General features: G+C 48.0%; 2 protein-coding genes and 1 non-coding gene across 3 annotated transcripts in view; 1 reads left to right on the top strand and 2 right to left on the bottom strand.

Annotated features, from left to right (window-relative positions):
* Nucleotides 1–482: 482 nt before the first annotated feature.
* Nucleotides 483–14,887, bottom strand: part of LOC137217573 (homeobox protein ESX1-like) — a 33,685-nt gene continuing 19,280 nt past the window's right edge. The window contains exon 4 of the mRNA XM_067724595.1: nucleotides 483–1,007. Coding sequence (XP_067580696.1) covers nucleotides 483–1,007 — 525 coding nt within the window. The remainder of the gene's footprint in view (nucleotides 1,008–14,887) is intronic.
* The window catches only part of LOC137217574 (homeobox protein ESX1-like), a 36,980-nt gene continuing 31,893 nt past the window's right edge, over nucleotides 9,801–14,887 (top strand). Inside the window, exons 1-3 of the mRNA XM_067724596.1 lie at nucleotides 9,801–9,906; nucleotides 10,062–10,398; nucleotides 11,393–11,438. Of these exons, the coding sequence (XP_067580697.1) occupies nucleotides 9,801–9,906; nucleotides 10,062–10,398; nucleotides 11,393–11,438 (489 nt within the window). The remainder of the gene's footprint in view (nucleotides 9,907–10,061; nucleotides 10,399–11,392; nucleotides 11,439–14,887) is intronic.
* On the bottom strand, nucleotides 12,893–13,037 carry LOC137217691 (small Cajal body-specific RNA 20). The gene has a single exon (XR_010940193.1). It is a non-coding gene; the product is annotated as a small Cajal body-specific RNA 20 (non-coding RNA).

Consider the following 14,887-nt stretch of genomic DNA (forward strand, 5'->3'; position numbering starts at 1 on the left):
TGAATGGGCCTCAGGCCTGCTTTGAAACACACTGTTCTCCCATTCGAGACTCACACCACCCGTCTTGCACATCTAGGTGGTCCCGATGGGGCAGCGTGCGGGGAGCATGGGTGCTGAGGGAGAGGGTGGAAGAGAACAGGTGGGTCTGTGTAAACCCCTCACGGGCACCTGGCAAACTTCTGAGATGTGCATGGCCTATGATGGTGACTCAGGGCTGTTACTGCATGAAAGGAGGCCTCCTGGGCATTCGGTCTGAATGGAGTTGGCTTAGCCATTTCCATCAAATTTACTAACCCCATGTGACACAGAGAACAAATTTGCAGAGAACTCACAACTTTATTGAAAATACAAAACATGCCCTAAAACAGTGGGTCAAGGTCTCTACTTCTATTTAATATACTTTGCAGGCATTTGGGGAACTGCTCTTGGTGGTGAGGTATGCAGAATTTGAAACTGGCTCAAAGGCCCTTTGGAAAAAACCGTCACAGACACAATTCAATAGAAAGTCGGGGCAGCTGAAGGATCTCCAATGGAAAGGAACGACGCCATGCCAAATGAGGGCACCTACAGTGAAGCACGTGTGGAAGATGACAGGGCGGAGGCGGCAACAGCATAGGAGGAAAGGGTGGCAAGGGTGGCACAGGTGGCTCAGGTGGCACGGGTGGCACGGGCAGGTTAGGTGGCACGGGCGGCATGGGTGGCACGGGTGGCTCAGGCGGCACGGGCAGGTTGGGTGGCATGGGGGGCATGGGTGGGACGGGCGGCATGGGCGGCATGGGTGGCACGGGCAGGTTGGGTGGCATGGGCGGCACGGGCAGCAGAGGCAGCTCCAGCGGCACTTGCTCCAGAAAAACGTGGACCCAATCCAGCTCCTGAAGCAGAATGCCACTGCAGGGTCGACTCACGCTGACGACAGCAGGGAGGACCGGGGGCACGTGGGGCACGTTTCTGAGCATTACTGCCCTCTGATGTCTCCGACACTTGGCCCTTCCACTCCTAAACCAAACCTTCAAGCAGAGAGAAGAAGGGATTGATTAGTATATTGAGCATTTCATGTCAGACATGAAAAATCGCAGCAGGGAGCTCTCGGTGCCTTGAAGATTTGGAAGTGCATCAGGAGAAGCGATTTCCTTCTTGCTAAAGTATCTTAGGATATGTAGCTGAAGGCGCTCCCTTCAGCCGCCCTCCCCCCCAAGAGCGAGCACCGACTATGTGCCAGGCTCTGGATTGGCATATGGCTTTGTCTCTCCCCTCCCACCTTTTCTATTATTTCCCCCACTCTTACACGCAGGTGGAGCTGACCAACTGCACTCTGTCCCTGCTGTTATTACTGTGCCTGGGAGGTCTGCGTCCTGACAACTGACCGTCAGCTCCAGCTGCCACTAATCCCTACTCATTGGGCAGGTGTCACCTTAGTTATGGGGGAAGTTGAGCATAGGAAAAAGTGGGTGCCTTTTAAAATCATACTGAGGGGAACGGTCCCCATTTTGAAAAACCCATCTTTGGTTACAGTAAGTAATATATATATAGGTAGAGTCTAAACAAAGATATATATAGATATATGTATATATATATACACACACACATATATGTATATATATACACACACATATGTATATCTGTTTGTATATATATGTATACACCTTTGTGTAAACTATACCTATATACATATATTTGATTATGGATCTCTATCCATCTACTCAAGCACATATGAAGTCAATTCCTCAAGCATAGGTTCTTACGGGACTAAAGACACAGACCTACTAGAGAATGGACTTGAGGATATGGGGAGGGGAAAGGGTAAGCTGGGACAAAGTGAGAGAGTGGCATGGACATATACACACTACCAAATGTAAAATAGATAGCTAGTGCGAAGCAGCCGCATAGCACAGGGAGATCAGCTCGGTGCTTTGTGACTGCCTGGAGGGGTGGGGTAGGGAGGGTGGGAGGGAGGGAGATGCGAGAGGGAGGAGATATGGGGATATATGTATATGTATAACTGATTCGCTTCGTCATAAAGCAGAAACTAACACACCATTGTAAAGCAATTATACTCCAATAAAAACGTTAAAAAAAAGTGTACAAGGCAAAAAAAAAAAAGAATAGGTCCTTAAAAGGTGTACAAACATTTTAAGTTCATTGTCTGTATGCCTTCTTCATATTCATTTGCATCAACATTTATGTAATTGCTGCCCAGGGCCTGGGAAACCAGGCTACAAAGGCTTTGCCCCTGCACGCCATCAGCTATTGAGCTAAGTGGTGGGTATAGTTACTGTCTGTGAAGTTTTGGTGTCCTAGAAATTAAACCTTTGAGTGCCAAGATAATCTAGCATGAATTCAAATTACACAAAGAGCAGGACTCTGCACACTATCTACAGTATGTGGAATATAGTACTTGTAAAAGAAATTATAGGATAAGAAACTGAAAAGGTAGTTTTCATTATCACCCTTGCATGTTAGACAAGGTTATAGTTCAGTTTAATTTGTTTTAGTTTTGCTTTCTTCATCATCTCCATGTAAATTACAATGATAATCTGTTACTTTTGTTCTTGAGTGTTTCTTTGGGGAAGGCAAAGAAGAACTCCCACGCACACCTGAGTCATCTTTCAGTCCACTTCTTCAAGTATGCTTCCAGATTTGTATTGAAAGTAACATCTACCTTCTTTGAACTCCCATATTATTGCTTTGTTACTCACCTGTGGCATTTGTCTTGTTCCAGAATATATGTGACTTTAACTCATGTATTTTCTTTCTCTCCATGACTTGCTTATGTCTTTCTTTGGCCCTCATTTATAGTACATGGACAATGAATTAAAAAATTATACACACACACAGACACATACACACACTAATGATAGGGAGGAAAAGGATGATAACTACGAAGAAGGAGAGAGAAACAGGAGAGAAGAGCCTTTGCAATTCAGACTTCCAGGGCAGCTCCACACACAGTGCTTCAGACACAGAGGAGAGCACGTTGCTGATCTGTTTCTCCACCCCCATGCAAGGCCACCAGCTAAGTGCTAGAGCCTTTCTGGGAAGATCTTTGCTACCTCAGAGTCTGTCGCTCAGGACTGCCAGATGGGCTGGGAGGAAAATAAGAGAATGGAGCCAACACTGGACAAGCTCAGCTAGTAAAAGTCCCCAGGCTCACTGGCCTTAGTCAAGGCCATCCACCCTTCTTCTATATTCACTTTCAACCAATCAACAAGTCCTTACTGAATGCCTGCTACGTACACAGCACTGCTCTGGGGTACTGCATGCGGAATGCTAAGAAGTGTGTCAAGTGCCAGATTACACCGTAACTGAGAAGTCACAAAATACACATACGTATACATACATATTACATTCGCCCATGGACACACACACACACATACATACACCATTCATGCTTCCACACATTTAAGACTGACTCGCAATGCAAGCAATGTGTGATAGGGATCCAATGAATTGGTCCCATTTCAAGAGCAGTAAGAGCTCAGAAGATGAGAGTACTGTGGCTTCCTCCAAGAGATGGGGATTGAGCTAGAACTTGAAAAATCTGAGTGTTGACAGGAATCAGCACATTGCATTTCTTTTACCATCGAGTAGACTAAAAGCAAATAGCTTGGGCTTCCCTGGTGGCACGGTGGTTAAGAATCTGCCTGCCAGTGCAGGGGTCACGGGTTCAAGCCCTGGTCCAGGAAGATCCCACATGCCGCGGAGAAAATAAGCCCCTGCGCCACAACGACTGAGCCTGCGCTCTAGAGCCGGCGAGCCACAAGTACTGAGCCCGCGTGCCACAACTACTGATGCCTGAGCGCCTACAGCCCATCCTCCGCAACAAGAGAAGCCACTGCAATGAGAAGCCCGCGCACTGCAACAAAAGGTAGCCCCTGCTCGCCACAACTAGACAAAGCCCGCACGAAGCAACGAAGACCCAATGCAGCCAAAAAAATAAAAAGAAATAACTAAAAAAGCAAATAGCTTTTCCCAGTCCTAGCAAGGCTCAAGAATGTCACGTAAGGTTTCCCTCTGAAGGATGCCCGCAGAGAATGTGGCTGCAGGGAGCAGCCCTTGAGGCTTGAGCCCAGGCTGCCTAAGGTAAAGACATCCTTAGCGAGACGCCTGGTTCATGCTTCACCACATGGAGCCACGAACAGCGGTGGTTCTACAAGCTTGCTGCTCATAATGGCCTAATATCTCTGGCAGAATTTAAAGGAAAATCATGCAATTTTACCCTTAATGCCTGGTTACAGCAAAGGGATGCACTGTCCCAGTGTCTGGACTGGGATTTAGTCTGCAAATGATTTGGAACAAACCCAAAGGGTCCATGCTGTCCTGAGATAGGGCAGTGAATGCAAACACTGAATCACTTTTATTGCCACATACAACCACCAGCAGTAGTATATATCCAGGGCTGTCTTTAATTTCCTGCTCCGCTTTCTAAGGCTGGGATTAGATATGCAAATGCCCACCCCCTCAAGTTTTCCTTTTATTTTATCAGCGTAGACACAGAAAAACTTATATCCTAAAGAAACCAACTGTAAGAAGTCATTTTTGAGGCAATCAGGGAATTCAGAATACAAGCGACTGGGTGATGGCGCCAAGGGATTATTATTACCATTCAGGCGCCTGGATGGCACTCTGGTTATGTAGGAAAAAAGACTGTATTTTTTAGAAAGTGCAGAGACACATAAAGATACAGGGATGAAAACACAAGTTGCCTTGAGTTTCTTTTAAATCAGCACAGCAAGAAGAGGAGAGTGAGTGGGGAGGGGAGGAAGAGAGAAGGACAGAAAGAAGGAAGGGAGGGAAGAAGGGAGGGAGGGAAGCAGGGAGGGAGGGAGCAAGGAAAGAAGATAGATGAAACAGTTTGGTAAGATCGTGATAAATGCTGAAGCTGGGTGATGGTTTTTATGGGAGTCCCTTCCAGTACTCTTCCCATTGTTGTGTATATTTGAATATTTTCATGATAAAACGTGTTTTTCAAAAGAAATGAGTAAAACCCCTATCACAAGTAACAATTACAATGCAACTAGAGATTATCATCCTAAGTGAAGTAAGTCAGAGAGACAAATACCATATGATATCACTCATATGTGGAATCTAAAATATGACACAAATGAACTTATCTATCAAACAGAAACAGAATCAGGGACATACACAATAGACTGGTGGGACTTCCCTGGTGGCACAGTGGTTGAGAATCTGCCTGCCAATGCAGGGGACACGGGTTTGACCCCTGGTCCAGGAAGATCCCACATGCCCTGGAGCAACTAAGCCCGTGCACCACAACTACCGAGCCTGCGCTCTAGAGCCCGCGTGCCACAACTACTGAAGCCCGCATGCCTAGAGCCCATGCTCCGCAACAAGAAAATCCACCGCAGTGAGAAGCCCGTGCACCACAACGAAGAGTAGCCCCCGCTCGCGGCAACTGGAGAAAGCCCGTGCGCAGCAACGAAAACCCAACTCAGCCAAAAATAAATAAAATTAAACATTAAAAAAAAAAAAAGACCGGTGGTTGCCAAGGGGGAAGGTGGGGTGGGACAGGGATGGATTGGGAGTTTGCGATTAGCAGATGCAAGCTAGTATATATAAAATGGATAAACAACAAGGTCCTACTGTATAGCACAGGGAACTATATTCAATATCCTATGATAAACCATAATGGAAAAGAATATGAAAAAGAATGTGTATATATATATATATATATATATATATGTATAACTGAGTCACTCTGCTGTACAGCAGTAATCAACAAAGCATTATAATTCAACTATACTTCAATAAAAATAAACCATTACATAAATCACCCCTTATGTTTATACACAATTAAAGTTAATAGAGTATCTTTCCATACTTCATTCTGACTTCATAAGAATTCCGTGAGATGATTATCTTTATTTTAGCAAATAGTAGTAGTAAGAGTAATAGTTGTTTATAGTTCGGGAAACTAAGGCTCAGGGACAGTAAGGCTTGTCAGTGTCGTGTAGTGAGAATTCAGGGCCAAAGCTCTTGCTATGAGCAGGAAAGTAGAAGTGCCCTAAAACCAGATGCATATGCTGCAACTCCAGAGACTGCTTCCGTTACTCAATTCCTTGGTCTTTCCGATTATTATCATTAGTTATTATTTATTCTTCTTATTATTTTGGGTGGGAGGGGGTGGTTAGGGGCATTGTGTCCCACTTTTTCTGATGAAAAGTGCACACACTATTCTAATGCCACCATACACACGGAACTTTACATTCAAATTCAAGGGGACTCCCAATCCCGCTGACAGCCAGCTGTGGCCTCCAAGTAAGCCCTCCGGATCTGTACCTTGTTCCGCAGGCCCAGTAACTGCAATGAACTGAACCAAGAGCCAGCCTAGAGATTCCCTTCCTATAAACACATCCTAAAACACTGCTTTCATTAAGGCACTCCCCCGGCACAAAACTCTTACAGTTTTCCATGATCCCAAATGCAGACATTCTTACTCCTTCCATAAATTGGACCCCAACCTAACTTTTAAACTTTAGTTCCCACCCAGTACAGAGTTGTCTCCAGGCTCCCCCTCCAGCTCCCTCTCAAGGTCAGCACCTCATATGCATTCATTCTCCTGGCCACCCTGTTTGGGTTGGTGTTCCCTAAGCCAAGCTTTACACTTGATCACTCCTGGGGCTGCTCATACTACCTCCCTGAACTGAAGTTCCATGCACGGCCTGCTTAGCATTTACCAAAATTTGACTCACTCTGTGAGGTGTAAGGGAAACCCCACCACCCTGCAAAAAAAGCCAAATCTGCTTCTACCACGGGCTGCTAAGAACAAAGTCTCTTCAACGGTTTGAATCCTGGCCCTCTTCCACTGACCTATGTAACCTTAGGGAAGTCACTGGACCTCTCCGAGCCTCCATTTCTTCCCTTAGGAACTAAAGAGAGTGATGGCCCCCTCCTCAGGGGACGGCTATAAGATCGATTAGCCAGGCCCTGGTGCACAGTGAGTACCCACATGGTGTCACCAGCCTGAGCAAGCACAGCTCTGTGCCACTCCACAGACTCTCATATCCACTCAGGGGCAGGGGCGACACTCCGTGTCCAGCATCCTCAGTCACAGTGCAGGCCCCTGTGCAGAATGACCGCAGTCAGTCCCGACCCCTTAACTCTAGCATCAGCTAAAGTTATCTGAGCCCTCACCATGGGCCTTATTTGTATTCCTTCATGTAAATTTCACAACACGGTACAGCAGGTACCATCATGATCCCCATCCTACAGATGTGGTACCCGAAGCTCTAAGAGGTCAGCTACCTTGCCCAGGGTCACAGAGTAAGTAAGGTGTGGGGCTTGGAGGTCTGCTTCCATACTGTGGGTCCTCCTACTCCTAGGTGGGCCAGTTTGCCTCCCCAGATTGTGAGAACCTCCAGCACAATGGCCAGGTTGGCTTTCACAGGCCTTCCCACATTGCTCTCCTTTACATGCAGCAGCCAACATAGGTTTATTGCTTGAAGCACATATAGGTACAAGAAGACATGGCAGGGACATTATTTTCACAAGAAAATATCCTCTCTTCATTGCCAACACTCAGATGATAACCATCTTTATCTTCTCTCCTGGGCCCTCATGAAAAATAATTACTAAAAAGATGGAAGGAAATGGGAGGCAACATGGTATGGTCACTTATAAAGATTTTAAAAATTATCTCCATTAATCCTCACAACAACCCCAAGAATTAGGTACTGTTGTTATCTCGATTTTGGAGATAAGGAAACTAAGGCTAAGGGAGAATATGTAACTCAGGTTAGCCAGGTAGCAAGTGGGGAGAAAGCAAGGTTTCTGATGTCAGTAGTTTGGCTCCAGGAAGTGCTATCCTGAGAAGGTAATATCTTGGTCAAAGACAGAGGCCGTCAGATTGTAATCTCTTACCATCTTTTTGAGAGTGAATTGGCCAACCAAACATTTTTTTTTAATTTATATTTTGGCTGCGTTGGGTCTTCGTTGCTGCACGCGGCCTTTCTCTAGTTGTGGTGAGTGGGGTCTACTCTTTGTTGTGGTGCGTGGGCTTCTCATTGTGGTGGCTTCTCTTGTTGCGGAGCACGGGCTCTAGGCACATGGGCTTCAGTAGTTGTGGCACGTTGACTCAGTAGTTGTGGCTCACGGGCTTAGTTGCTCCACAGCATGTGGGATCTTCCCAGACTAGGGATCGAACCCATGTCCCCTGCATTGGCAGGCAGATTCTCAACCACTGTGCCACCAGGGAAGTCTCCAACCAAACATTTTAGCTGTTTTCTTACCCATTCTCTGGGAGCATGAGGCAGGGGGTAGTTATCTATTAGGCATAGTACATGAGGTGACTAGGGTCCATGATACAATTGGGGCCCATGAACGTAGTTTAATTTCTGATATAAAATAGGGTTAATGAGAATGGTGGTCGTGCAGGTAAAATTAAGATACTTCACAAACATTGTCAAGCATAGGGTCCATTTTTAGAAGCTAGTCTTAATATTTAGAATATTAACACATCCTGAAGCATCCACAAAACACTCCTTGTAGGAAGAATCTCAGGGCCCTCAATCTGGTCTGGCTCTCTGTATTTGACAATAAATAAATTTTATTTATTCCACAGCAAGAGCTCAGGAAGATATTTCTAGAAAAGGGAGGTTTAGAGGAAAAGGGGAGGAGGCAGCAGCAGGAAAGGGAGGAATTCGACCAGGTCCACAGCACTCGCCCAGCACAGGGAACAAGTAGGCTTTTGAAGAAGGTCTATAGCCAGACGCATCGCAGAAGTTGCATTATCCATAGTCAAAACCAGGACAAAGAGGAGCCCTTGCACTTTATGCATTCTCAGATGCTCTAAGCACTGTGCAGGTTTCAACTTCTGCAATCTCATGTGGATTCATTACTAAAAATCTACAGGCCATGGACTTTCTTAAGGGGTGTGCTAGGTTGGTTTGTACCCCTGTAGTGTATCTGAGCACCCCGCATACTCATAACAAGCTCCTGTTCCCGGAGACCCGGGGAGTATGGTGGACTCTAACTTTAGCCTCATTGCAAAAATTCAGAGCAAGCAAACTCCTAGCTAATAATACGGTCGACCCTTCAAATACACGGCTTTTGAACTTGCAGGTCCACTTAAACACAGGTTTTTGGTGTTTTTTAAAAAAAATTTCAATAAATATACAGGCGGCCCTCCATAGCCATGGGTTTCGCATCAGCAGATGCGGAGGGCCGACTCTGGGACTTGAGCATCCGCCGATTTTGGTATCCGCGGCGGGTCCTGGAACCAATCCCCCGCAGATACCGAGGGGCGACCGTATTACTTTGATTACTGTTCCCTTCTTGGTACTGGCTGCCGGATATGGAGGGCTCGGTCAAGAGATAGTCCCCAAACGCTTCTCCAAGGTCTATGGAGCTTGGGTGAGGTCTCTCTCTTACCCTCCACAAAACGGGCACAGCCCCTTGGTCTGGGAAGGCGCCCGACCAAGTGCGGAGTACTTAGTCAGCTAGGTTGCAACCTGGGACCTGGAGTTCTGCTCTCACGCATGCTCCCTGCCAGCGCCTGGGCGGCGCGCGACATCCTCCGCACCCTGCCCGCGCCCCCTTAGACGGCCCCTAGATGGCCGACGCCCTGCCGCATGCGCACATCAGCTAACCCAACCCCCAGCAGGCTGTGGTAAACCCACAGCGGGCGTCATACCAGAATCTCTGAAACCGGACCAGCCGCCAGAGGAGCCTTAACGTGCCAGATCGTGGGCCACCGCTCTAGCCTTGAGTCGTGAGCCGGGGGTCTCAGGAGATCCGGAGCAGCCTCTGCTGAAGCTCACAGCCTCCTCGACAGCAGTCGGGACATGGAGCGTCAGCCGCAGAGCAGCCACGATGCCTATGACGTCACGTTTGCAGCCATTGCCCGCTTCTTCAAGCTGGGGGTCGAAGAGGAGCGGGAAGAAGCGAAAGGTCAGTGGCGGGTGGGGCACTCGCTTTAACGGATTCCAGGAAAGGTACTTTCCCAGGGCGAGGCGAACGGCAGGACCCCCCTCGGACGCAGGCCCTCCCCAGAGCCGGGCTCACTCGACGGCCTGATCTTTCTCTTTGGGTTTCCTCCCTTGCAGAGGTGAAGCCCGCGGAGATGTCGCCTCCCGGAGAAGGGGGAGAGGAGCAGAAGGTTCAGTCCGAACCGGAGCAGGGAGCAGCCGCGGATGGGAAAGAGGCGGGAGACGAAGGAGAAGGAAAGGAAGGCTGCGAGGTCAGCGTCGGAGCCGCCAGCCCCGCGGACGGTGGTGAAGGCGGAGAGCAGGGCGTCGAGGAGCAGCCCCCGCGGGCCGCCGTCGAGGGTCCCGAGGCCGCAGACGGGCAGCGGCGGGGCCCCCGCGCCAGGTTCACGCACGTGCAGGTGCAGGACCTGGAGCGCGTTTTCCAGCACACTCAGTACCCCAGCGCACGCATGCGGTAAGCAGGCGTCTCGGGTGGCGCGGGCTGCCGCGCGGGGGGCAGGCGGCGCTCTCGCGAGTCCCTCTCCTCGGCTCCGGATCTGAAAGCCCCAAGGCCTGGCGGTGGCCCGGCCCTTCCGACGCACTCGGGGCCTAGGACGGGGGCGGGGGCTCTGCCTGGTGGGAATCGAGGTCGATATTTCCGTGCGGTGTTTGAATAAGTCACGTTGGGGAGCTTTGTGGGCCGCCGGTTAACATAAATAATGAGTCGCCCAAGACGTGGTGGAGCAAATGCAGAGTTGGAATCTACTTTTATCTGAAATTTTGATCATCAGTTATTCATGGATTATATTTACATTGATATTTGTATTTTAAAGTAGTGGTTTTGAAAATTATTTATCTTGACTAGTGATTTTTCTGCATTCCCTTAAATTTTGGTCTTGTGAGAAAACTGTCTCTAAAGCAAGCCTCAAGCTACAGATTACAGAATAGTGTACTAGGTCGGCACTGGGGAGTTGGTGATAAAATTTTTTTTTAAAATAAGCTCAACCAGCGAATGAACAGCATTTTGTGCCGTCCTTTCATATCTACTAGGACGTACTCCAACCTGTTCATCACTGATAGATTGGTCCAGCAAGCGAGCTATTTTAAGGTCTAATTTAATCATAAAATGGGCAAGAGCAATGACTGAAAGTTAGTAAAGATATTTTGTCAGAGATTTTTATTCATTTTTGAAGTTGGTAACACTAAAAGAAACTGGATTAGAATTTCATGTGTTTTTGGGAACTGTGCCTCCTTTACTAATGAGACTTGGCTTTCCTTAAATGCTTTGTCAACTTATTTTCACTGTATAACCTGAAAATGTGTGAGTTTTCGTACTGCAGAAATTGGTTCTTAAAATAAGTGACTGACGTTTTCCAGAAAAGAAATTTTTTTAAAGAATGAAATAGCATCCTATATTCAGTTTCTTCCGCAACCCCCAATGCTGAACACTTCCAATTTTCTCCCCTCAGACAGGAGCTTACAAGGTGCATGGGTGTGACTGAAGACAAAGTGAAGGTCAGTAAAGCTGAAAAAAGCACCTTGGCAGGGCAGCCATTCTAAAACCTGGTTTGGGACTTGGACACCTTTGTCCTGGACATTCTCATGTCAGTTTGTTTTTGTAGCTGTTTCCACGTTTGGGAAATAAGGGTTGAACTTTGGGGTCTCGGTTGGAGGTAAATGGGAAAAGTAAACCCCAGGTTTTGGAAATTGCCCATAACCAGAAGATTTTAATTTCCTAAAAGAAAAAAAACCTACCATAGTATATTATTCCTTGTATATACAGGTGAATATATAAATATATATATGTATATACCTTTGTATAAACTATACCTATATAAACATATATGTCTCTCAATTCTACACACACACGTTCAATTCCTTCTAACACTGGCGTCCTTTAGGTACCACTTCTGTGTGGAGTCACACTGAGGTTAAGTCTGAAGTGGCAATTATTCAAATTAATGCACCGAGGAGCCCAACTATATTAAATTATTTAAAACCAGGCATAAATGCTTTGCATAAGGAGTGAATATATGAATACTTAGGCATCGGAGTGAGGGGATAATTCACACTCAGAACACAACAGACGAGCAACTGATGTATGTTTCGTTACGCTGACGCTGATGCGGAGGGGAGAGCGTAGAGTCCAAGTCTGCTCCTCCCGCAGCTGTTCTTTTGTTATCTTTTCCACAGAGAGTGGTTTCTTGCTTTCAGAACAAAATAAGATGCTCTCAGAGCTTTGGTTAGCGAAGAAAATACTTTTAGGACTTTAGAATCTTTTAGAACTTTTGTAAAACACCATTTTGTCAGCGGATGAAGGAGGCACTTGGATGTCGAACACTTTCCAGAGGCGAGGGCCCGGGCTGGGTGGCACAGCTCATAGGCTTTGGGTCCCCGAGCTGTCCCACTGGAGGCAGCTCGCTGCCTAGGGCAGGGCTTGAGCTGCTGCCAGTGTGCTGAGGGGCAGGTCTGGCTTCCTTGCCCTGACGCCCGGGGTGCCCTTCTTCTCCAGCACCCACTCAGGGCTCTTCCTCGCCACCCCCGCCTCACAATCCTGCACGGGACCCTGTGCAGGAGACACAGCTGGGGGCTGAGGGCTGGAGCGGCCTGGCTGGCGCCCAGGTCAGTCCAGGCGGGGAAAACGGTGAGCTTCCCCCCAACTGAGGTGGCCTCAGAAGCCCTTGTACAACAGCCTCCGTGCCTGGACCCCGTTCCAGGTGACATCCGCTGGGAACAAGCAGGTGCGTCTAGGAGGGCAGGAGGTGAGAGGCCCCCTCACTGGCGGGTGTCTGTACAGTAGGTGGTCACTTGTTGGGGGTGCATACGTCCTTGCCTGGGGACAGCCTAGGCCAGGATCAGCCCATGACAGCCTGGCAGTGTCCTGGGAAAGAAAGCCAGAGGCCCCGTGCCCAGTGCTGCCACGTAAGGCCCAGCCTGGTGTAGACCAGGTAGGGGCTCGCAGCAACTACAAACGTCTGAGGTAGGAAAACAAGGGTGCCCAGCTCATGGCAGCCCCGACAGGGATCCCCCAGGGCTGATCTGCGCTTCCAGCCCAAGGGCTGAGGAGAAGAGGTCCCCTCCCCCCGACACACACAGCCCCATGGGAGAGAGGCCCTCTCCTGCTGGAGTTTCTAAGTGTTTGGTAAAGTGGTGGAGAGAGTGGCAGCCCTAAATCCTCATTTTCTGGAATTCTTTGCTATGCCAGCCTGAAAGCGTTGCTAACATAGTAGGTTTTGCATTATAGTGGAGGTGGGAGGGCGAGTTGCAACCTTTGACATATGTCTAAAGAACAAAACAAACTAAAACAACAATTTCAAACAAAGTTCCACCGACCTGAGAAAGGTGGAAGTTAGGCAAGAGTTATACAGAGTGGAACGTACGCCGTGAGGATTCCTCACACGTTCAAAGTTTTGAGACTACCGAATGCATTCATGAATAGTCTCTTGAGGAATTTCTGACACCTGAGGCTTTTCTTCCTTTTCGTGGTACTGTTACGAAGAGATGGGGTGTGTGGAATTTGTTGGCAGTGGAGGATGACTCTTAGTTCAGGCAGGATTCTTACCTGTGGTAAGGTGAAATACATATGCTCTTCCAGTGATGACTAGTTTGTGAGTCAAAGGATCAGGAGTGATTATTTGAGACTATAGAAAAGCCTAAGTTAAATCAAAGGAGTATTTGTGGGGGGAAAGAAGAAGAAAAGAAAGAAAGAGAGAAACAGAAGAATCAGGACGGGTTCACTAGCTTTGCTGCAGAGAGCGTGTGTGAGGGCAGTGATGGACACGGGCTGCAGAGCTGGTGGTGGGGTCTGGAAAGCAGTGCTGGCGGCCTAAGGCCACGGGCTGGGCTCACAGTCAGGTCTGGCCAGGGCTTGGGAGGCGCAGGCCTCTGCTTTCTCAAGCAGGCAAAGCAAGCTCAGAGGAAAAGAGAAACTGAAGTTTTGGTGGCTTGCTTCTCCTGGGTTTACGTAGTGGTCTCTTAATGGAGTTCTGAAGGGAAAAGGAGCAACAAGAAACAAATGAAGAAGACGGGAGAATGTTTTCATCTGTTTCCAAACTCTACAGCATGAGCATCCCAAAGAAACATTTAATGGACACCCTCCCTTGGTTTGCAAGGACAGTAGGAGCTGTTTTATGAAACCAGTATTGGAAATATGGAAGTAGTGTCAGCCTGAACCTCACATAGCCAGCTTTGCACATTGCTTATATTTATGCAGATTTGACCATTGGTACGCTCGAATCCCCCAAAATGAGCTCTATTACACTGGCTTTTCTCGACTACATATTCATGCAGCAGAAGGACCCAAATACTAAGATGGGAGAGGGAAGATGGGGCGACAGAGAGAGGAGGCCCTTGGTCTCATGTAAAATTTGCCGAGTGGAAACATCCAAAAATACTAAATATGGCACAATTCCATTAACTGAGATGCTGAGGGAGCAGTGGAGTCCACAGGACAGGTTTTACTTTCAGTTGTTAATAGTTGGCAGGTATTTAGAGGGGAGCCGTTTTGTGACCCCTCACTCACGTGGTTGTTGGCTGTCTTCCTAAAATGCAGGTTGCACCCTCTTGACTTAAGCATAAGGGACAGGATGGGGATCTCCTGGTTGATTAGCAGCTCCTAGAGGGCGCAACCTTGCTGAGCACCAGAGGCTCTGCTCCAAGGCCCTGCAACTGTAGCCAGAGCGGAGTGAGCTGACCTGGTCCTGAGCCCAGGAAGGTTTGGAGGGTGGGGCAGGTTGGAGAGTGCAGAATTGACAGAGGTGACAATGGTATGCCTCTTTCCCCCCAAACTCTTGTCTGGGCAAAGATTTTAAGAGTTTTAGTAAATTTGGGCTGAGTTCGTCTGAGCATTCGTTACCCCTATAGTCTAATATTAAGGCAGTGTCCAGGGCTTCAGTTCTGCCGGTGTCCAGCAAGACAAGCCACAAAGTCCCTGGGCCCCCCATGACCAAACCTCCCTCACAATA

The sequence above is a fragment of the Pseudorca crassidens genome, chromosome X, assembly GCF_039906515.1.
Source record: "Pseudorca crassidens isolate mPseCra1 chromosome X, mPseCra1.hap1, whole genome shotgun sequence".
In the NCBI taxonomy this organism is placed as follows: Eukaryota; Metazoa; Chordata; class Mammalia; order Artiodactyla; family Delphinidae; genus Pseudorca; species Pseudorca crassidens.